The 24,183-nt window shown below is 38.7% G+C and overlaps 1 protein-coding gene across 1 annotated transcript in view; it reads right to left on the minus strand.

Annotated features, from left to right (window-relative positions):
* NEO1 (neogenin 1) overlaps positions 1 to 24,183 on the minus strand; it is a 185,317-nt gene that overhangs the window by 21,843 nt on the left and 139,291 nt on the right. The window contains exons 9-19 of the mRNA XM_032194972.1: positions 20,349 to 20,503; positions 19,680 to 19,828; positions 18,720 to 18,858; positions 14,594 to 14,643; positions 13,515 to 13,659; positions 13,008 to 13,118; positions 9,455 to 9,649; positions 8,537 to 8,632; positions 7,175 to 7,398; positions 3,225 to 3,363; positions 420 to 527 (exon numbers count right to left, since the gene is read on the minus strand). Of these exons, the coding sequence (XP_032050863.1) occupies positions 420 to 527; positions 3,225 to 3,363; positions 7,175 to 7,398; positions 8,537 to 8,632; positions 9,455 to 9,649; positions 13,008 to 13,118; positions 13,515 to 13,659; positions 14,594 to 14,643; positions 18,720 to 18,858; positions 19,680 to 19,828; positions 20,349 to 20,503 (1,511 nt within the window). The remainder of the gene's footprint in view (positions 1 to 419; positions 528 to 3,224; positions 3,364 to 7,174; positions 7,399 to 8,536; positions 8,633 to 9,454; positions 9,650 to 13,007; positions 13,119 to 13,514; positions 13,660 to 14,593; positions 14,644 to 18,719; positions 18,859 to 19,679; positions 19,829 to 20,348; positions 20,504 to 24,183) is intronic.

The following is a 24,183-nucleotide window of genomic DNA, read 5'->3' on the forward strand; positions in this document are numbered from 1 at the left end:
GGCTTTAAGTCTGTTCTGCGCCACAGCAATGGCAGGAAGATGACAAAGAGCACCGGGACAGAGACTTCTAAATAAAATACTGACAGGCCGGATGCATTAACAGATGTATTTCAGGAGGCTTGCTATTAGAATAGCACAAACTGATGAGGCCAAAAATTATTGAGATATTTAAACTTTCAATTATATTTGTGGTTAGACTCCCATTTCATACTGCAGTTACAGTTTATATCTTGATATATATTTTACTGGGTACAAAAGTAAATAATTAATCCGAGCTACTAAAAAGATCGGCAAAGAAGATATAGAACCTGTGGATAGCTCCAGGCTAAATATGGAACATGTTCACATAGTTATGTAGATTACATTCTGCTATTAACAAGCTATCTTGTATCTGCCTTTGTAGCTCACGCAAACTGCACCTGTAATTTTGCCATTGGCTTCGGATGGAGGCTGCCAGTTAACAATTATTGTCCGAGGTTTTCCCTCTTTGCTCACCACAGTCACATCTTTGGGAGGAGAAGTAGGAACTGCAAAGAAATGAAAAACAGGTTATCAGAAACAGTTTGCCCAATTTCACTGGATGTAAGTAATCTCAGCACCTTCACTTTTTATTAGAAGAAAGGCACGTGCAACAATAAAAACCCTGAACATTCACAGTCTTCAGATAAATCCACTATACCAGTACAGTGGTCTTACTGATTTACTCCATTAAACTGGCAAATGCCATCTGGTGCGCAGTATTTCCTTTTCATGGCAAGTTACCTGTTTCTAAAGCCTTTCTGTCACCAGATGCTGTGATTGATGATTGAGCTCATCTATCTTCAAAATCACATCGTCTTCAGAGAACTCTAGTAGTTGGGGTTAGTGACTACTAACATGAATTTGTTTGCTCATCAGAAAAACTGCATGAACTTGTGGAATAAACACATTTTATAGACACAGGCATATGAAATATCTCCATATTTTCAGGTTTATGGTGGGACCAAGACCCAGCAATGCCAATTTTCTACTCAAATCTGAATCAGCAAAGTAAATCCACCAGAGGTTTAGAAGTGTAGCCAGTAATTCTCAACTTACTTTACTGAACATTTATTTGTGATTTGCAAGGAAACCTGTACCACAGAAGCATGTCCAATACAGAAATACTGGCAGAACACACCTGTCCGACCTTGCTCCTTGAGTTACCAGAGAGCAAAACTTGGAGTGGGAGAGAGGGAGAGCTTTCTGCTCCATCAGCCCCTCCTGCCTAAAACTCAGGAAATGGCACAAACCACTCCAGCGAAAGACTGAAACCTGAGACCTTTCTCCCTGCACACTCAAATATCCAGCTGGGGCTTGGATTAATGGCTTTCAAATGCACAGAGCCCATGTCTCCAAAGGTGCATTAACCAGCTACAGTTTGGAATGCCACATTATGAAAAACATGAAAACTTTTAATTAGGTAACTTTTAGCAAAGTATATTTGCCTTGGATATTTAATACTGTAATAGTAACATTTAGCACTTACACAGTGCTTTCCATGTTTAAAGAGCTTTATGTATATTGCTTATTAGAAATTAATTTGCACATCCTCTGAGGTGGCTTCCTATTATCCCAATGCAGAATAATAGGTGAAAACCAGTGATGGCAAAAGAGATTCAAAAGTTACTGTAATCATTATCCTAGATACTTAAAAGCATGCTCCACAGAAATGATGTAAAGCACTAGTCAAGGCCCTAGAGTAAGCTTCAAAGAAAAAATAAACCTCAGGACTAGCCCTCAAGAGATTAGTAATGCAGAGAACAACACTGAAACCAGTTATCCTGTATTTTTCTTCAGTCTCAGTTTAGGAGCAAGTCCTGTACAACGCTGCAAGTCATGAGTATTCAAAAATAATGAGTCACACACTCAGGAATTTGGCGAGTAATATAAATCACAAGATCCGTTATGAGAAAATATATTTAGCTTTTGCTTTTTTTTTTTTTTTTTTTTCGTTTGCCTCTTAGTTCCCAAGCTTTTAGGTCATATTTACAAATATTCCTTACAATCACCCCAACTAGAAATGGACACTATTTAAATGGAATAAATGAAACTGCCTCTATCTCACCCTTGCTCCTGCACTTTGAGTTTCAAATTCTCTTCAAAGAACTTTATCTGTGCAACTTTTACAATCCCTGCACAGAGTTACGGATGAGAAGAGTGCGTGTGTACCAAATACAGTTCAAACACTGGATGTGCCTAGCAATCAGAAGGGGAAGTGAGCCTCCATGCAGACCTGGGCTAGTTCCACAGCTCTGACATTCTGTTTTTGGGGGAGTGCATTCTGACAAAGCCACCTACCTCTGGGCAAACACATCACTCTCACCAAAAACTAAGACAGTGTTTTCAAAAGCAACTGACGCTCACTAAGGGTTATGGGACTTCAGAATAAGTTAAGAGCTTTCTGATTTCATCTTTTTCTTAATCCTTGTTTTAGAATACTTGGATGACCTTACCAATTCTTTACATACTTGACTTTCTGCTGTGCTTTAATCTAGTCTGAGAACTGCAGGGTAATTTTAATAGGCTCTTTTTTGTCCCTACTCTTCAAATAAACAGAAACACCAGCATAATGAACAGTAAATTCAACTGCACAAAGATCATTTCACACTGTGGGACAATGGGGCTAATGAGGGACAGGTCAGGAGAGGTTCTGGAGCTCCCAGATACTCACAGGGCCCCAAGTTCCTCCCAGCGGCTACAAACCCTCTCCTGCTCTCCACTTGGAGAGTGCATCACTTCCACAGCTCTGGGAAGTGCAATGCCTATTCACGTTGAAGAATAATTTAGGGTTGATTTGGATGTCTTAATTTTTATTGGGATTTTGGTTTTGATTCATTTGTCTCATGCACTTCCTCACTGTAATAATAATCATCATCATGATACTGAATTTAAATTATTACTTGCTAAATTATTTTCTTTGTATGTTTCTTTATTCTCTCCTGCCTGTGAACTGTGGTACATTATTCATTACTTCTCTGTAATTTGATGTAAATTCTTTTGCATGCAATCATTGCTTTGAATTTTGGAGTATGTTTTTCTTTTTTAATCAGAATTTCTGACCAAACTAGAAAGAACCCCCCAGCAAGTACTCATCAGCATAATCATTTTAAACACATGCTTTCCCTCCTCCAGGATTCTGGCAGACAAGACTTTATTGATCTCATCACAGATGTCAACCCTTCCAGAAAGGCACAGATGATTACCTAATTCAAAAGTTGTTCCATGTGCTGTCATACTCCAAGTACTTGATCTTCGACCTTTAGTCACCATCACAGAGAATTCATACAAGGTATTTGGTTTTAACCCAGTCACTAAATAGCTCAAAGTGGTTGCATTTGCAGTCTGAAAGAAAAACAAAGTGTCACTAACTTCTGAACTGAGAACCATCCATCACCAGCTCTCAGACACCCGTCTCAGGTAATATAACCACAGTCATCAATTCTCTAACGTTTTTGCTCTGTCATGCAATTCATTAATCAACTATTAAGGTGCCACTGTTTTATCCTGAGCTAGAAACTCCTTCTGCAAATAGCAAAAACATTTAATATCAATTATAGATTAAAAAAAAGAAACAACAATATGAGGTCCAGGGCACACTTATGCAGCAGGCCGAATCACTGACTACTTGGCAGGGGGTTAATTTACAGCATTTCATTAACTGATCCAACTAGAGAAAGCAATGAAGCACAGCTAACAATAGAAGTCCTTCATGAAATCCGCATCTTCCTTCCAAATTCCTGTTAACATTTTCAGTGAATTTTTAACATACTTAAATAAATAAATAAACAAACAAGTGAAGGTACAGGTGCTGAGAGACTCAAAGATGCCAAAGCTTTATTAACACTTAGGTTTTATCAGAAAGGATTGTTATCTAGGACCAAACACTGAACCACACATGGTTTATACTGTGATTTGTAACTCAGCCATTTACCTAGTGTTTTTGACCTTTAAATCAAACTATCTGATGGTTGTTATACGTGACCTAAACATAAATAGCATGTATTTGAGGCATATGGAAAAAATAAAGAGGTTTCTGTATCTATCTGTATTCCTTACCTTGACCTACACAAATCTAAATGTAGAATCTGAAAGCTAGTTGTTTCCAAATATGGCAGGGTCATACAACACCTGGATTGTAACAGGTTTTATAACTATTGCCTTCAGAAAACAACTGTTTTCAGTGATTTCTTTTTCAAGGAAAAGACCACTTATAAATGCATATTCCTTGAAGACTCGACAAATAATATGGCCAAATTCTGCAGAGAAATCCCTTATTTCTCAAGTATACAGTGACACATTTTTGCTACACCAGGTGAAAGTTCAAAAAGCTGTCAGCCAAGTGATACTTAAATTTGTACAGAGTACTTTGCTTGTTCACAGAGGAGCATTTTGCCAGTTAAGACATCATAGGATTCGACAGACCATAAAGACATCATAAAACTAATCAAAATCAAATCTTCCATTACCTTTAAACCTTAACTTGTACAAAAGTTCAGTGTAGTTTCAAAGTAAATGTGATTGCGGCTGAATGGTTCAAATATTTAAGTGTAGAGTAGAACGGTTCCCATATTTGTTCAGTGGCAAAGCTTGACTGAACACAACCTCCCTAGTACAAACATGAAACCATGAGCTCAGAAGAGCTTTTCATCAGCTCTTGGGAGTGCCAAGCAACATCTTCTCCAGGCTTTTTGCAGTGCAGCTCAGGGACATGAGGAAAACAGTGATGTTACAGTAGAAACTGCAAAAACCTTTGGCCTAGACAATAATGTAATGTCAAGTCCAACAGAAAAGTCTTTTCCTAATGTCTTGCATTACTTTACCCCTGCAAAGTGCACCCATTTCTTACTCTCCACAACCTCTGGAAAACCCTAACACCATTTAAGCACTCAATTCTGTTTCCAGCACTTTTTAGCTCCCAGCTGAAGCCATACATAGCAGTTGGAACCCTTTTTAAAGGTTAAAGTTATATTTTCATCTATGACTTTGAAGCTTGGTATCTTTTAGTTTCAGTACACATCTTTCTGAATGTAAATGACACATGAAAGGCCAAACCGGAGTGCAAGACTTCTCTGCTTCCTTCTCTATTTTTATGCCATTTACTGTTTTTAAGATCACAACATATCGCATTATACTAAACCCTGCTCACCTACTAGAAATAAACATCATAAATATTACCTCGTAAAATATATTTTCTTTTTATACAGTCCCATAAGATCTAAGTTAAGATTTAATATTTTAGCTTATGCTTGAGAGCACAGCTGATATAAATCACAGGAAGCCTGCGCATAGGACAACCCCTTGCCACCAACAAAGATTCTTTGAGAAATGCTCTCTGATCCACATTAGTGAAGCTACACGGTTCAAAGCACAGTGGAGTTATTTCAGTTTCAGGAACTATATTACATCTGTTCCTGTGTTTATATGCTCTGCATGGACACAACCCCTATACAAACTTAAGAAAATAAGGCTCCTTGAGGTTTGTACTTGCATTTGAAGCATGCTCCCTCTTCTTGAATAAGTATTTTGTGAATGTAAGCATAGAGAGTGGAAAATTATGAAACAAACTATATCAACATCCCATTTATTGAAGGGAGTGGTGGATGAAACAACACCAAGTTGAACAGATGCAGCTCTGGATACCAGAGGACTGTCCTGAAGATAAGATTGCTGTGTGCGAGGCTGTGTGATGAAGAAGCTTTGATGCAACTCCGCAAACAGCCTCAAAAGGTGCAATAGGTAGCAAAGCTTCTAGAGAGATGGCCATGATGAGCAACACACTAGTCCGTACTTAATAAAGTAACCAAAGACCTGACTAAAATACAGCAGCTTATTCAACAGGCACTGCTGAAAAGAGGTTTTGCCTGTCTTAAAATTGCCATTTGTTTCTGTTCAACTGAGCAGTACAGATTTTATCAGTGAAACAAAGAAAGAAAAGCCGGAAGCAAGTTCTCCAGACATCATGGTTTAAAAATGATGATTTAGGGCAAATGTTTCATACTTAGGTCCTCTGAGGCAAATGCTTTTTTAAATGAGTAATTTTGAACTATATTCCATCATTACATATTATTTTTGGTTCAGAGTAAAACTTCTTGACCACTGGCTGCCAGCACTGAGAACAGTGGGAGTATTTCATTTACCACAGTGTTTTTTTTAAAGCTCTTAACTAATGAAACTGCAGTATTATATAAATCACTCCCGAGACATCCCCTGCACATGACTCAGGAATGTGGATTCATAAATAACTTGCCTTTAGAGGAGGAACACACATACATACATCTTTTCATTTCAATCAAAAAAAATATCTGGTTTGTAACAAGATTGCTCTCTAAGAGCATAAAGGGAGCTCCACTAGCTGGATATTTTAACAACCATTTCCTCCGAGTCTCATTTCAAATGTGAAATTTGCAGTCAGCATTTTTCAGGTCTCCAAACAGCTCTGGAAATTAAAAAATGCAACCAACCGACTCAAAGGATCCAAACTGAAAAATCCAACCCCAAATTAGATCTCCAAATCAAGGCAGGCAACAATATCATAAAGTTATCGTTATGTATTTTGTGCCCATCAGTTCCCAAAGAGAAGTTTCACTATCAACTTGGTATGAACATAAAGGGTTGTAAAAACAAAAATAAAGACTTAAAATTATCAGAGTAAATTTTTCCCAGTGCATGACTCACCACACAAATTCAGAGTCCTCTGCTAAGTGGAGAGAAGCCATTAGTAACACATACCTTATTAATGCATTATTGGCTCCTCTAAGGTAAGCCCACGTGTCGCAAAAAGCCATCATGTCAAGGTGAAGAACGAAGTAGTAAACTGTCACTGTGTCCACAGCTCCCCAGCAGAAAGTCATTCTGGAAGTGCCTTTCTTGCCCAAGTCAACTCTTCCATTCACTCACACGCAACACCCCATCTCCACCTCTCACACACATACCAGATACCACAAACACCTACTTCCACCAAACCCAGAAGAACTTTTGAAGCAATGATTTAACTGAGTACTACTGATGTGTGAACACAAATAAAACTTGATACCCATCTATACTGCTTTCTAAGCACTTCTCTCGACTCTCAGCTTTTGCTTAACCATAATTTGAACATGAAACTTGTCATTAGAATATCCCAGCTGTTCTAGCATCGTTGAAACTCCAATACCTTGTACTTCGTATTTGCAGGAATATTGGTTTTCCAGCGAACTGTGTAGTAGCGAGCATCAGTGATCTTCTGGTTCTTTGGCAGAGAGTTGTCTGCCCAAGTGATCCTTATGGTGTCATGACTCAGAATGGAAGCCTGAACTCCCACCGGTGGCATCATGGGAGACGGATCTGGCACTGGAGTGTATGGAGCATTAATAACAAACAAATCAACTTCGGAAGTGTCTAGGGAATTGATGGGTAAAAAGTCGTGTATTATAATTAAAAAGGGAGAAGGTGGCATTTTAATGTAAACAAAAACAAAAAAGGGGAAATGCAGGGTAATACAATGAAATGAAGGTGAGAAATGGAGAAAAAGAGAGAAAAGCCAGAGTTAATAGGTGACATAAGACTGGCTAATACAATTACTGTTGCATTGTGTTCCCGTAAGACAATGACGACATATCCATGCTAGTTTGCCACCTAGCCATTAGCATTGAGTGCATGCAATCATGGCCTAAGAATCCCAGACATCCAATAGTTTTAATTTTGACTTTGTTTGCCTCAGAACATCCATTGATTCCTCCTCCAGAAAACACTGAGGAGGAAAAAGAGTGGGACTTCTGGATGGGTAAATACCACTTCATAAAAGTAACTCCCATCATCTTTTAAAGAATGCTCATGGCAGGCAAATCCCATATATCATGCAAATTTGATGTAACTGAAAAAATGGAATTCCAATGTCCCCTATAAAATCTATCAGAATTCTTACTTTTCAGCAGATTAAAACAAACAGAAGTGTTAAACATTTGTACAAAATAACTAAATAATGTCAACAGTCTAGCAGGGAGCACAGCGAGCCATACACTAGTAGTAGCTCACTTGCAAACAAATTTCTCTTTGTATTAATGTGTTACAAGACAAAAAACAATTAAGCAAAGAACTTGTTTAACATAAGTAATGGCAGACTGAGACTTAGACAAAGAAAGTGAAGGCATCATATTCAAAAAAGCTCAGTGTAAAGATAAAAAAAACCCTACACTTGTCCCTAAAAACAAAACAAGAACACCACCTTTAGAATTGTACCCATACAATTTTTGCTAATGTAATGGTAACTTTTAAAATAAGAACATCTGTAAGTTGTTAAAAGATAAATTTTGTAATTTAGAAATAAAATCAAATTTAGGCAGTTAAATAAATGGACAAACCATGCAAGACAATCATTGAAACAGTATGGCCAATCAGTTAAAGAAATGGAGAGTACTTGGTGACACTGAAAAACCACACATTTACATGAAATATAATCACATTTTCTGCTGCCGTGTAGAAGGCATGTTACTGATTTTCAGCAATGCACAACTTCAAAGCAGCCCCTTGCCTTTACCTGAATGAGGCCTGGTCACCGCGCTCTCATAGAGAGGAATTCCTTCACCAACGTTGTTGAACGCTTTCAGAGTTATAACATAGTGGGAGCTCGGGTCTAAAGGAAAAAAACAGTAGCATATTTTCAGTGCAACCTGTTTGTGAATCCTCTGGTGTTTTTTCCCCCCCTCTATGTTTTCTCTGCTTTGTCCAGTATTTTAAGTAAATATATACGAAATAAGAAGAATAAGTTTGCATTGGAAATTTCTCCACAGAGACCTTCTTTTAGTGTACAACAGCTCTCATACAGCAGAAGTCTGTAGTCAGAGCACATCCACCTTAAGTACAGTCAAGCTAGTAATAAGAAAAAACATTTTAAAATGCCCATTTTAGGTTGCTCTACTAAATATTATCTAATACTCCAATTTTAGGGAATTTCCCAACAGTTCCCAATAGTAACATTTATTTTGCTATCAGGATATCTTACCTACCACAGGCAATTCTGTGGAGGGTCTATCCTGTATTTTAAAGTAGATGCCACAGTAACTTGGTGACATTTTAGTTTATTTTCCTGCCTGAAGCAAACTGCTTTGCAGCTCCAAAAGGAGAATAAGGAAGTGCTGCTCAGCATGAAAGTTTTTGTAATAGTTCTGGAAGGGAATGCATCAAACCAAAATGCACTATGCTTCAAGCTCAGTGAACTTAGGTGTGGTGTTTTTGTTTTTTTTTTTAGTTCCTCTGCCTCTTTGACATCAACAGAAAAATGAGTTTGTTTCAAATTTATCAACCGTCTGGCATCCCAATGTATTATCTTCATAATGATAAAGATCCTCTTAGAAAACATGCTGATAGTCTTATATCTTTGTCATATCATGATTAGAAAGTGGGAACATAAATTAGAAGTGAAACATTGGCCCTGGTGTTGATTTGTTTTCCTTACCTAAGTTTTCAATGGTGTAGTATCTCTGTTTATAGTCCACCTTGATGGTCTGTGCATGAGGACTGCCAATGCCATACCCTATAGCATAGCCTCTTACCACGATGTTCTGGTTTTCAGGTGGAGTCCAGCTCACCACGATACTGGTGACAAGTGGACGGACATGTAAGGAGCTTGGAACTTCAGGAACACGAGTTTCTGTTAAACAAAAATAATGGATTTAAAGGATTGCTCTTACATAAAGGTAATTACATGAAGAACCATGAGCTGGTATGGTGAAATGTAGCACTTGTACTGTGCTCCTATATTAAAATGAGTATGGTCCAAAGGAGAGAGTTTTATTGTACAAGAGAGAGCAGAGAGCTCTCTAATAAACAGATGAAAGCTAACATTGTTTTGTACACTACTATATTTTAACAGATACTCTTTTTAAAGAAAAGACAGTCATGCTGAAGAAAATATCAGATCTGCTTCAAGGCAGTTTTTTTTTTTTTTTAATATATTTGTGCATGTCCTTTCCAATTTGTAATTTTTCAAAACATTCATTCAATTATCACATTCTTCTCCTCCACAATCTGCTTTTAGTTCCATCATATTACTTACTGTTGGCATTAAATAACTACCTTGAAAACACACTCATGATGAAATGCACATTCCTGAGCTCACTGTAGGATTAGATAGAATATTACAAAACTTTAACAACTGTCAGTAAACTGGATATTGCATTTGTGGCAAAGGTTTGTTGTGATTTGTCCTGTACCTGATGCCACCTTTCTTGTCACTGCTTAAATCCTTATGTCCCTTTTACATAACTCACAAAATATATGCAGGGACTACATGTTCATACCGCAAGAATGAAAAACATTCAGAGTCCATGTCAAATGCTCAAACCTTACTCCCACAAGCAACACAAATCTAATCACAATTCAGCAGCAAGATGGAATGTAGATCCCTAAAAACAGAAGGGCTTACTTCCACGGTATCTAACTGCGGTCCCCTAATATTTTTACTGAAATGACTTTTCCCCAGTGCTGAAAAAAACTTAAAAGCAATCTGAAAGCAAAACAGCGTGTACTAACATCCGTACCTTTGACTTAACTTCTCAGAAAAGAAATAATTGCTTTTGTCAGGTCACAGGAGCCCGCCATATGGTGACAGATATTAAATATTTTGTGCAATAGTAAACTGAGTTCCCCACTCTAAAATAAAATCTGTTCAGAGAGTTCTGCTTCCTGCAGGGATTGCCTTTTAATGAAACATGCTGCATTTATCTAAAAACATTTAATAAAACACCACAACAGTATTATTTGGATCATAATATGCCATTGGCCTGCTTGCCGAGGGAGTTTATTGCCTCCAGCTGACACAGCTGATCAATTAAAGTTCACAACTATTAAATACAGAAAAGCTACAGAATTGCAATATAAGAGTTGACATTTTAAACTGCACAGAAGTTACCGTGCTGGGGATAAACTTTGTACAACTGTTTAACACCTTTTGCATATGAACTCCTTGTGGGACTTGCACCAACTCTGAAAAATTACACAGCCCTACTAACACAGACTTGTAACCGTCTGGCTCCCATTTGCATTGATGACATGATAAAGTTAATTATACTCTATTTAAATTCAAACGCAACCACAGAATGGAAAGAAATTACATGTATAGATGTATAGATGCATACTGAACTTGAGAAATTAAAGATTAGTTGTAAATACAGTATTTAAAACATCCACATGTTAAAATTGATGTATTAAAAACATCCACGTGAGATTACTAAGGAAAGAAAAGCAAAAAATATCCATCATCTTCAGCTGGAGGAATTAGCTGCAAGGTTGTGTCATATCCAGATAAAGGAAGACAGGCACACACATGCAAGTCATTTCAGCTCTAAAAAGCAAATTTTAAATAGCTACAAAACTGAACTCTACTGTTAACATTACTTTTTCTGCTGCTCTTGATTAAGCAATGGTAAGTAAGAAATAAGAGGACAAATATTAAGTTGAGCATCAGCTTTGCATAACACAGATTGAAAAATGGGCTCTCAAGGGCTTTAATCAGCTGACTGTTGAAGCAATCTTCCAACAGTGTAGAACAAATATTGGATCTCTTTTGTAATTCTGTCTTCCAGCTGCTAGCATAACTGAATCTCCAGTCACACAGATGTGAAAGACATTACTGGCAACCTGCAATATTAATTCAGCTAGAATAGCCCTCAAGCTACTTTGTAACACAATGAGGAGGGAGAATGACCTGCAAGAAGCATAAGGAACTTGTGTGCAAAAGAACTGATCACATACTTTTTTGAAATAGGAACTGCCAGAAATACGCTGCCCAGAATCATCAGCAACATCTAGGCAGTTCCCAAGTGATCTGCCATTGCCAGCCTGTTAGAAATGGCACTTCTCTGCTGCAATTTCAATTGCTTGTAGTCAAATTCTGAGAGATGCTCACAAATTTGCTTATTGGAATTCTGCAAGAATCAGGTTCCTGCTTGCAAATCATCCTAGTGTAGTAAATATCAAACCTTTAGGCCAATTGACAAAGGTCAAAATTTTTCACAGAATTTTTTCTACTTTTACTGTTAACCTCTGCACTGAAAACAAGATGTTAGCATGGTTCTGTATGCCACATATCATGAATCTATAGCTTTGGTAGACAAGTCTTCATTTCTGGTGGAAGACCTGGTCTACAGTAGTCTACCAGCACTGGAAATATTATCAATCCCTTTTTTTTGAAGTGGCAAAAAGTAGCAGTTACTGTAAGCCAAATGTCCTCTTCAAGTACAAGAAAGAAAAAAATAGAGGAAAATGCTTTTAACAAAGCATAGTAGCAATAAAACACAGCGGTAAGATTCAGAGACCTACAGACAGCAGCGGTGTTCTCCGCTGCTCCTTTCCTACCATGGCATCTCTCCCGCATTCAGCAAAGTTTACACTTACACCCCAACGCTGCAGCCACCATGCAGACACCCATACTCGGTACTGCAGTCAACAGTATGAGTAGTCACTCATTGTATCTCTGAATATCAAATCACTACGCTAAACTCTCTGAGCAATGCTTCAATGGTTTCATTAGCATAATTTAGGTGTGCCATAAATACATAATCACTATTTTACTTCCTCAAGGAAAACAGTCCTCCTACCTCCACTTTATAGCCTGTAAACAACTGCATGATTAACAAGACGAATTTTATTGCAGTATAAAAATCGAGCCATTATTATTACATAAATCTTATCATGTATTATAATTTAAATGTTGAATCACTGGCACTGTCATTCAATATTTAGTATTTCTTAGGAGGAAAAACATAGCGCTAAAATACAGTACTAGAAAGTGTAAAAGCAGAATTTAATTTTAAGCCATTTTATTGACTTGGTAAGAATTTCATAATTAGACAGAAATTAATTTCACTTCATTATAAATATAAAATGTTGCGACATTAGAATACATTAAAAACAACTCAAAAAAATCATCTCTGCCTTTTAAAAAAGCAATCAGACTTTACTGTGCCCTGTCTTTGGTGTCACAGATAGCTTCACACTTATTATCTTACCATCTAGATCGCTCTCAAATGTTTCTGCTGAAATCCAGTCAGTAGCTGGTCCAGTACCATTGACAGTCAAGGCAGCTACTCGGAAGCTGTATTCTGTACCTCGTTCAAGACCTGGGAGACAAAGAGCATCCATGATATCAAAACAACAATTCCAACCGTAAACACAGGAATCACAACTCTTAATTAAAATAGAGGAATTTTCTCCATACTTTTCTTTCTGCCATTCAGGCAACACAGTGAGCTCAGCACCACCTTCTCCATGCAACTCCTATGCCTTTACATAAAGGTTTTAAAAAAGGCAAAACTAGGGCTAAAGAACAGGCTTTAGTTACCACTAGCCGGCCCAGACTACCTCAGAAGTTACAATCACTCCTTTTAAGTGTTTTCATTCTGCATTTACATGTAAGAACGCTACATAAGCCTGTAGATACAAGTCTCTGTGCCTTGGCCCACTGAAAGCACCTAAGAAACCCCTATGATAACAAATGCTTGCAAATAACAGCTCACCTTCAATTAGCTGAAAAAGCTGGGTCCCACCGATGCTCTCAGTTACATCACTCTTACGGGACACTTTTCGGTAGCGAATTTTGTAGCCTGTGATTTGCCCACTGTGTGTCCCTGCAGGAGGAGGCTGCCAGTGTAGCATGATGCTCTGTGGAAGGCAGAAGAGAATTACAAAGTCATTGCCTCTCACACAGCCTGAAAAAAAATACTCTACTGCTAATACTTAAGGAACACAAAGTGGGAAAACATGCAAACAGAATACACTGCATTTTCATATACATAAAACACGTGCTGTCTGTAAAAAGAGAAAAATGCTATCTGTAAAAAGTAAAAACTGTGATTCAGCAGCAGCACAGGTCATACAATTGCCTATAAGTTTGCCTCAAAGTGCTTCAACCCTATTAGACCTCCTGATTCCAATTTCACAAACAGCCTCTTGGGCCGTTTCCCTTTCCATCTTATTTGGGTTATATTAAGATATGGTTTACTCGAGGGGCTGTCCTTAAGAAGTGGTATTTTCTTCAAAGGGTACAAGTTATCTGAACTGTAGTTTATGTGCATGAAGCTGCTGGGTTTTACCATATATGCAGTAGAAGACAACATTGGGGAAAGGGGTTAGAAAAGGATTTATTTTTTTTTAATCCTCAATCATAATCACTAAAGTAATAATGGTTAAGTACATATTTTTTAAAGGGCCCAGGACCTTGTAAACACACATACATATGCATACGCCCTGTAAACAATAGTTAATCACCAGGAACATATTCAAGCTCTGGTGCTTCAGGCTTTTGTTCCTGATTAACCCTCTTTCATAACTAGTCTCCATGCTTTGGAGTACTGTCACTGCCTCCACAGCATTCTGCTGTGCACAGCCCACAACTGGATTGGAATTTCTAATGCCTTGAGTCCCACATTCAGATATTTTCCTGTTGGGCAACTCATAAGTAAACAGCTGAAAAGCAGCATGGTAGAAGAAAGACCCAAAAGCAACTCCAAATTCTGGCTGATTTAAGACCATTTCTTTTTACCCATAAGACCACTTCTATTTACCCATAACAAAAAACAAATTCTCAGCATCTTACCTTGGAATTCCGCACCTCCAGCGTTAGATTCTGTGGTGGAGCACTGGGGACTAGAAACATTAAAGGAATTACAACTGAAACATTTCCAGATAACGTATCCCATACTGTATTTCCATATACAACTACTCTCTCATATAATTTGTTATGGAAGTACGAACCATTCAGGTTTAAGACACAATCTAAAGTGACTACAAAATTCTACACATGCTTTCTGACACACGGTGACTGGTTGGCTTAGGAGATTTACTCACTTTCATCACAAAAAATTAACTCACTTTTTATTCAGGCCTTTACTTATCATAGGTATTTAAATAAAAAGCCTTATATTTAAAGGGACTTCTCGTTAACTCTATGAGATTATGTTTAGTACTTTTCCAAATCAAGATTTTCATTTAGATGCTTGATTCTGGGAACCCACAGTTAAAATTCTAGCCCTGGATTTTGTCTCACGACTTGCTGTAACAGGAAAACCTCAGTCAAGATTTGTCTGTGCTACTGAAAAGCACAGAGGTGAAGTGCACTGCAAAGATGGTTTCTGCTTCTGAATCTCCATTCTTTGTTAGTTCTTTATTTGCTGTAGCAACTCGCTGGTCAGGACCATTGAAGTCCATTACACAAACACGTTACTTATGAGAGAAACTGAAAGCAAGGAAGTCTCTGCAGCTCTCCAGAGGTGAAAGACTCACAAGTGTTATCTCAAAGGCATAGATAAGGGTTCCCTGACAGGAAGCTGAGGCTCCAACAAAGTACAAGGACAGGGAACTAGAGGTACAACAGGACTAGAGATTGTTCCGGCCACAATAATCCATTTTCCAGATAACACACACCAGGCAGAACAATGCCTAAGAAAACAATCCTGAGTGCATAAATGAGTGAAAGTGCTAAGTGAAAGATACCCCAGGGCGTGGTTTAATATCCCTCTCCCATTACCAAAAGGGAGATAATGACAACTTATTTTTCCTCCCCTCTTGCCAACTGAACTGAGTCTGAGATCACCAGATCTATTTAGGGGCTACATCCTTTAAAAAGCAAGAACATCAGGTAAGAGGAGGAAATGAAATAAAGTTAAGCCAGTTCTTGCTGTTCTTGTTTTATGTAGCTGGTGCCTGCTTTCAAGACAACCTAAAATGTCCTGGGTTTCACAAAGCTTGATTAATAATTAACACATATATCGCAAACTTGGTGAGAGACAGAAGATTGGCAGGACGCAGGAAAGGATTTATGCACGTAAATACATATACGTGTACCTTACTACACGCAAAGTTCAATTTATGTCAAAGTAATCCTAAACTCAGACCAGATTACCAAATTAACCAGATCAACAAATAAAATGTATTTCCTATGGGCTGATATTCCACGCTCAGGTAAGAAAGGCTCAGCCCGTTTTGGTAGGCTGTGCAGCAGGAGGACCTGACATGCTGCTGGTTCAGAGAGGCCGCAAGGACAAGCTGGTAAGGGACATGCCCTCTGTCAGGGTGTGATGCACTGATGGTATTTCTAGTTGTGATACAGCACTGTTTCCTACAAATAAGGAACACTTATGAGGAGAGATGCAATCCTTACCAGCAGCACATAAACCCTGGTTCAAATTGCTGCACCTGAAGAGCTAATTATTCTGCAACAAACCAGTGTAACAGACTTGGGTTAGGAGCAGAAACCTACATGAAAACAAGGAAGCTTGCTAAAAAAGGTAGCTAAGAATGAAATATTTGCAGGAGGCATAGAGAGGGCGTACTGACACCACAATAGGAAAATCCAGGAAGAAAACGTGCGTTGTTCATCCAGAAAGATTCAAGAAAGTGAAGGGGGAGAACGGCATGGTTAAGCAGCAGGGCTACACAACTGTTAGAAGCAAAAGGACATTCTTCAGAAAGCTACAGAAAATAAATTTCAACATGTTAAATGTGGAAACTTAAGTCAAGGTGATAAGAAGTTCAGGAAAACTTGAAAATGACATTAAAACTAATAATGCATTCTTCCTCAACAAGTAAGGAGCCGGAAAACCTTCAGAGTAAGCAGAGTTACAGATGACCAAGGTATCACAGGAAAAGAAAAGGTAAGGCCAGATGAACTACCTGCTTTGCATTTTTACTGAATGGAAGGCAGCAGAGAGGCTTCCATGACATCCTTTACAAGGTACTTAGAGTAACTCTCCAACTGAAATGTCAATAGGCAGGGTTACAGAAGCTCTGCCATAAGCTGCAGCACACTGGCAGGGTTAGATGCTATTCATCCAGGATTTCTAAGGGAACTTTGGAAAGAAACGGTTGCAGCAGGTTATAACCGCTCACTTAAAGTTACCATGATACTGGGAGATGCCAGTATTTAGAAGGGGTTCTGCTGGAGCAACTACTGGACACCTCAGGTAATAAATCAAAAATCTGTATTAGCAAAAAAATCCAAAACTATAATAAAGTGTGAAAATCATAGATATGTGGTGAAATATGACATATCTGTCACTTTTTAAAGGGAAATCTTGCATCACAAACCTTCGGGAGAGCTCTTAAGAAACAAAGCAACCACGGGACAGGAGGGAAGTTCTTCCCGAGTACACAACTGGCTAAAAGAAAGAGAAGGTGAGAACATACATGGTGGGCGATGACCTGTGGAGCTCCAGCATGGCACATGCTGACAGCCCTGTCACTACGCACATTTCTAAGGGATGAAAAGGGGATGAGCAGCAATGTGAAAAATATCAGTACAGACAAGATCTGATGGTAAAGAACTGCAAAAAGACCCGGGGCTGTTCTGTGCCTGGATATTAATGTGACAAATTAAATTCATACACGGGAAAAATTATCCTAACTCCACATGCAAAGCGATGGCTTTAAGCAAACCAATTCCACTTAAGGAGCAAGATCACTCTAGCCCAAAAATGTCGCTGCAGTGCTCAGAATGAGCCAAAAAATGCTGGTAATTACACACTTGCATCTTTGATACAATTTTGGTCCTCCCTACCTCCATTTTTAAAAGCACATAAGAGACAAGAAACCTAGAAAAAAGTTCAGAAAAGGGCACTGAAGCTTGAAACAGCTTCCACAGCTGAAATGAGTAACCATTTCTGTCTTAAATCTGGGAAAGAGATGAATGAGGGAGAATACAGCAGAGGTCTATAAAATGAGGAGTGGGACAGAGAAGGCTGATGGAGACTGATTATTTCCTCTTTCAGGCAGCACAGCTGTTGGCAACGAGCAACACTAACACAGACTAAGAGGGATCAAAACAGACTACAAGGGAGGGATTTCTCATAGAAAGTTTAGTTGTGGGATCCTCCGCTTGATGTTGTGAATAGTAAGAGTTGACATGAGTTTAAAGAGGATGATTAGAGGCTTCGTGGAAGGCCAACTGTGTTAGTGAATACATAGAAACCACTGCAGGGACAAGAAGTCCCATAGAAACAAACTTCTGGATGCACAATTTGGGACAATAATCATTCTGCTTTGGCTCAGTCCTGGAGAGAGGATTCCAGGCTAGGCTCATTTTGGGTCTGACAGTTCTTATGCATAATTAAACTTCTGTAGAAAAAAAAAAAAAAGCTAACATTAACTGTGATCATTCTACAATTGTTCATATATCCAGATTTGCTCACATTACTTTCTTATTTGCCTTACAGGAAATGCTGTTACCATCTCCTGCTTTCAGGATTACAAACGATTGATTTAATAATGTCTGTGCTGGAGTCCAAACAAAGCCATGCAACAGTTTTCCACATGACCACAATTAAAATAAAAACACTCCAAAAGCAGAAGTCTGCTCATACGTAAAAATATTATAAAAGCTAAAAAACAATTTGGAGTGGTTGGGTTCAATATAATTATGTTTCTGTCCACTCTTAATACTTTGTAGACCCAATAACCCATGAAATAAACTTCTGTTGTTGAAATTAAGGACACTGTTGTTTTGTAATTGGAATACTGGATACTTCTGCAGGTATATTAATTTTCCTTCGCCCAATTTGGAAAGGCCCAGGGGAACTTTCAGCATGCATGGCCATATGCAGAAACCACATTATTAATAAAGCAGTGCAGCACTGAACAACGACCTGAGAAGTCTTTCTGGTTTGAAATCCACTTAAAGGAAATTACCACATAATTCCTGCAAAAAGCCTTGGAATAAAGCAGCTTACCATCTGACAGCGTACGTACAACAACATCTTGCGTAGAGACGCCAGGGCCATGTTTATTGTAAGCTACCACTCGGAAACTATACTCTGTGTATTTCTTCAATCCATTAATGGTGTAGGAGAGTCCTGCTACATCAACATCCTGTTCATAAGCAAATAGACATACGAGTCAAGGTCAGAATCAGGGCTGAAGTTACAAACCTCTCAGACTTTCAGTTCAGTAATACTCAAAGCCTAAAGCAGGAAGGACACCCCTTGCACTCTGTAGCACGTGCAAGTCAAACCCCCAGTCATATGCAGCCAGGACTTGTAAAGATGCTATCAGTCAGCTTGCAAGAGGAAGTTCTACCTATTCAATTTAAGTCACAACATGGACGCAGGTTCTACAAATGAAAAGGGATCTAGAAAATTTGTCTAGTAGTAAAACTATTATGATATTTTTAACAGTGGGACACAAAAGTAGAAGAGGTAATTTTATCTGAGGAATACTCATTCCTATTAAAAAAACTGACATCAAAATATTTTAACTAATATGCTAACTAACGAACAAAAATATTCTTCCCTTAGGATTTTTTTAAAGCTTGAATTGTAGTTACAAACCATCATGTGGGAAATTAAATGACTGGGTTTAATTCTCCCAAAGCCGTGATTATTTTTCAGGTGACAACCCGTACTTGCATAGAACATGCTGGATTCTTCCAGTAGAATCCTAAGCAAATTTAATTAGACACTCACCAATATCAAAATATCTATCACTGGATCAACGGACTCAAGAATTAAACCATTTTCTAACAAACCAGGTTTTAATTTTAAATATTTCTGTGTTTTAGGCTAAAGGTTTCTGTCTGTCAGAAAAATGAATTCTTGGTAAGGTGCTTCTAGAAATTTAAGGTAAAATCATAATAAAAGAAAGAACACTGTTACTGGCATTGTACATCACACAGGAAGAGCCATGCTCTGTACCTGCTCACTGTCCTGTCCCTTCTCCATGTAATACAGCTTGTAGTTCTGGATTTCTCCATTGCCAGACAACGGCGTTTCCCACGTGACAGTAACGGAGGTGGGTGAGTTGGCGTATGCTCGGATATTGGGTGCTGGACCAGGAAGCTGAACTGCAATGCAAGCATGAAACTCCGCTCGTCACCAAGCCTAACCAATACATTTTCAGGAGCTAAATATTTTGGCATCAACTTCACAAGTAATGAACTCGCATTCAAAGATGGATATTTTTCTGCATTTAAGCATTTCACATGGATTCACTGGTAGGGGGTAAAGGTGACACCAAATTTCTGAAGGAGCTTCTCCTCCTTGCATCAGACTCCCAGTGTGTCCTGAGCAACTCTAATAAATCTCAGCCTTTACATTTTTGTAGTTTTCCTTTATTCTCTGTCAGTTTATGATAATTGAAAAGTATTCTTTTATAACAAAGTTTAGAAAATTCAACAAGAAATGCTTTATCAGTTCTTCTTAAGAGTGAGAATAAAGCACACCAATGTGGTAGCGTGGAAAATTATTTTGAAACTCAGGTCTGCAAGTGCAACTTTTAAGAGTATCACCTCATTCCGGGAAAGGCCAAAAATGGAAAAAAATGGCGATCACAAAGTCAAGAGGCTCAAAGTATTTATAGCTTACCCTCAGGCTGAGTGGCCACCTTCAGCGGTGCTGAGCTCTCTCCAGGGCCATGCTTGTTTTGAGCCACAACTCTGAAGACATAAACTGTTTCTGGCATCAAGTTCTGGATCATCACTTGTGTCTCTCCAGGACGACTCGTATTTTCAACACGTTCCCTTTGGGAAACAAAAAGTTTGGGCACGGAAACAATCATTGATTAGCAAGAGGGTTTTTGAGGGGTAGGTAAAGAAATGATTGCTATTTGGAACAAATCTAACATGCATCCCATTTGAATGTATCTAGTGTATTAATGATGTGGTTATTTATACCACCCTGACTACACAAAAACAGTAATCTGCCAAAATGGCTGGTGACAAAGCTTCTAATTTTGTAGCTTGTCTTTGAAAAAATACACACTAAACTAAAAGAATAAATTATACTCAACATCAAAAAATTCTAAGTAGCTTCATTGTTTTCCTCCCAACAGCATGCCATAATTCATTGTGACAGTTTATCCTACTACTCAGAAGCCACAAGAAAAAACATTTAAAAACTGTACACAGACTCTAGTGAGATTTAAAGACATTTCTGTTAATATGGTGGGGATGCTTTCTGTGTATTTTTCAAGGAGGCTGCTTTAATATTTTCTTCCATCTCCAAACTTTACTTAGTTCCTCCCTAATATTTAGATTTTTTAAAAACATCCAAAGGCTCTGACTCACACAGGCTGCGGCAGACAGCTGTGGCAGTTGCGGTATTACCACACAAGTAGTGGAGTCAACAGAAGGCAACGTCTGCCCGCGGCTCCGCTGCTGGAGACCATCCTTCGGCAGCGGTGCGCGCTCCTATCGCGGGCTGCCAGCGGGACACGTGAGGCAGGCTGCTCTCAGGTGCTCCAGCAACATGCAGGAGACAGCTCTGGGCCTCCTGCTTTGCCTGCCAGAGCCCTAAGGAACTGCCTGCTGAGTGGTAATGGGCATTTCTCTTCGATTTGGGAAAAAGGCAGGCATTTTGCAAGCTGAAAGCTAGAAGCCAGCTGGGAGAGCCCACCTGGTGTGCAAACCCAAAGATTACTGCCCTGCATCTAGTGAATTTCTATTACAGCCCTCAAGCACCCTGTGTGAAAGCCTGGTCTGGCAGCGATCATAGTTCAGGAAACGCAATCACTTCTTATCAAGCTCAGGACTGAGGTGAAGACCACGAGATTAATTATCAACTAACTACAACCTTTATTTCCAACACATTATTGTTGTCACCTGAACCTTCACACAGCTATGTTTGGGCAAGGACATCTACAGCCAGTCCTGGCTTGAAAAGAAGCTATCTACTCCCTGAAACAGAAATAACAGCACCGTTACAAAAGAAGCAGCAAAAAACTTCCCCACTGAGGAAATAAACACAAGGAAAATGTGAATGGTTTGAATACGATCCTTCCCCTTTTGTCTGGGAGACTTTGTTTAGCTCTACAGCAGAGGGCAGACGATTCTCATCCCAACGATTAGCTGCTATTAAATCATTTTTAATGCAGAAGCCTGGGCAAAATTATTCCACAGTCTCCTCTTTCCTACCTCCCAGCCATTATGATTTAATTTATACCATGGAAATCTGATGCCAAAATTCCCCTTTTTAATTTATTTCTTTTTAAATCAACTACTAAGGTTGATTTAGCATAACTAGGTTTAAAACATTTTCGAATCCCTGTTCATTTCTGCACTATTATACTGTATCTATACAGAGGAAAACAATATGCTAAATGTAACTGAAAAGCTGTTTAAACACATTTTCTAGAATATTCTCTTTCATGACAGTTGAGCTAAAATGGCATTGCATACGCAGCCTAATTTATTTCAGATTTTTTTTTTTTAATTTTCATCTTTGAATGAGCAGCATCATTATATATGAATTTAAGAACTCTGCAAAGGATTCCTCTTCTTTTAATGTTTATAAAGTAATTTTTGCAAGAAAGAAGCTGGCAGAGAAGCGAGAGAGACACTGAAGCAATATAATTCCTGTTGCTGAATGAAAGAGGGGGGCAGGAAAAAAGATAAATATTTTCTCTTGCTAACTTTTCCAGTTATAGCTAAAGCAAAATGTTTGCTTGAAAATGCATTTTCAAATGGATAGCTTCCTTTAAAATGTATCTTAGCTATAATGAAGGTATCTGAAAACCCAGAATAAGTGCCAACTGATTCACAGCTGTGGAATAGCATTCATCTCCCATTGACATGCAAAATATATTGCACTTTCTGCCTCAAGTTTAAATGCGCTCACTGATTTTGTCTAGAAAAAAGTCAGCAATCCAAGGTTACTATTTAAAATCACCAAAAAAATTAAATTATTTTCAATGGAAACACAACATCTATCAAAAAATAAATAGATGAGCCAAAGCAATGCAATTTTCAGTAATAAGTAGGAATTGTGCCTTCCCTCACAACAGTATATTAAAAATATGTTGAGATTAATCTAATTAAGTGCTACATGAATCTCTCCTTTATGCCCTTTCTTAGGGAGCCTTGAGCACCTTTTATGAGCTCTGATGCGTTTAGGTTGGCATAATAGGTAGCAAAACAGATGGTCTATATGAATAACTATATTACCCAACAGAACATTATGACTATTCTAACTCATTCCAGTTTAATCCCCAATTAAAGAGCTTTGCAAACTGGTATTAAGGCTTAAAATAGCTGTCACATAGAGGGGGGGAAAAAGACTGCAGCTCAAAATCAGAAGCGAGAGTTCATCTGGAAAAGTAAAGTTTGAAGTCACACTTCCAAAAACAAAACCTTTGGGGAATTATTAAAAAGTGACCAGCATCTATGCCAGCCACATCAGCTGTGAAGCCAGGTAGTGAGCTCAGACGGACATTTTGACAGTGCCATTATGCACAACTAAACTCCATTTTGTGTTTGTAGCACACTACATTGCACCACAGGTTCAATATTATTTGAATCTATGCGTTGGAGCAATGTGTTGGCCTTCTCACAATTTTCTGTCCATATCTTGAAAATGTGAAGTTCTCCTGCCTAGCCGCTCACCTGAAGTTTCACAGAAATAAACCTCCCTTTGTCATTTGTCCTATACATCTGAATTCTCATACGCTTTCCAGGGGCCCTGTCTTGAATTTGGAATGCTAATGTAACCATATAATCTATGAGGAAGACAAGAATTTGTATCTGACCAGATTACTTGAGTTCTTCTGGAGGTATGGCAACAAAGCCACGATGTCCTCTTCATTCCTACACAGTCCCCTCAATAAATGCTCCTCTCCTGCAGCTCCTTGCAGTTTCTGTTACAGAGCAGCCTCCAGGTCCTGTATTCTCACACACTCCTCCTTGACAGACACTAAAGTCCACCAAACCGACTGCCCTTTTTGCCGTAGTTCCTCATTTTCTGCTGCTAATAACCTTCTGTAGCACCCAAATTCGGTGTGCAAGCACACTCTGAGTTGAAAAGGGGAAAGGAATTCAGTGCTGCAGAATGGCTGCAAGGCAGGTGATTACGTTCCATCCATGAATATACTGAGGTCCTCTAAATCAGTCCAAGGTGCAAGTAAAGTAACACCTCATCGTGTTTCTGTGTGTATCTCACTGCACTGGAAGACTGTAAACTAAAAGGAATGTAAGGCAGCCGTGGCCAAGGGAGAGGCCACTACCCCATGAACCGCACACCTCGTGTGCTGCAGAGATACGTAGGGCTGCTACTGTTCGCCATATCAAGTTGACTCTGCAAACCTTTAGTGATGAATTAGAGATGTCAGAATATCGCGCTGAGCTGTTCCACATCGGATGGACTTTCACAATCTCTTAAAAGCCCAATTTAAAAGGCAAATAAATCAAATGACCCAGAGTTTGATCGC

The sequence above is a fragment of the Aythya fuligula genome, chromosome 11 (genome assembly GCF_009819795.1).
Source record: "Aythya fuligula isolate bAytFul2 chromosome 11, bAytFul2.pri, whole genome shotgun sequence".
NCBI classification, from domain to species: Eukaryota; Metazoa; Chordata; class Aves; order Anseriformes; family Anatidae; genus Aythya; species Aythya fuligula.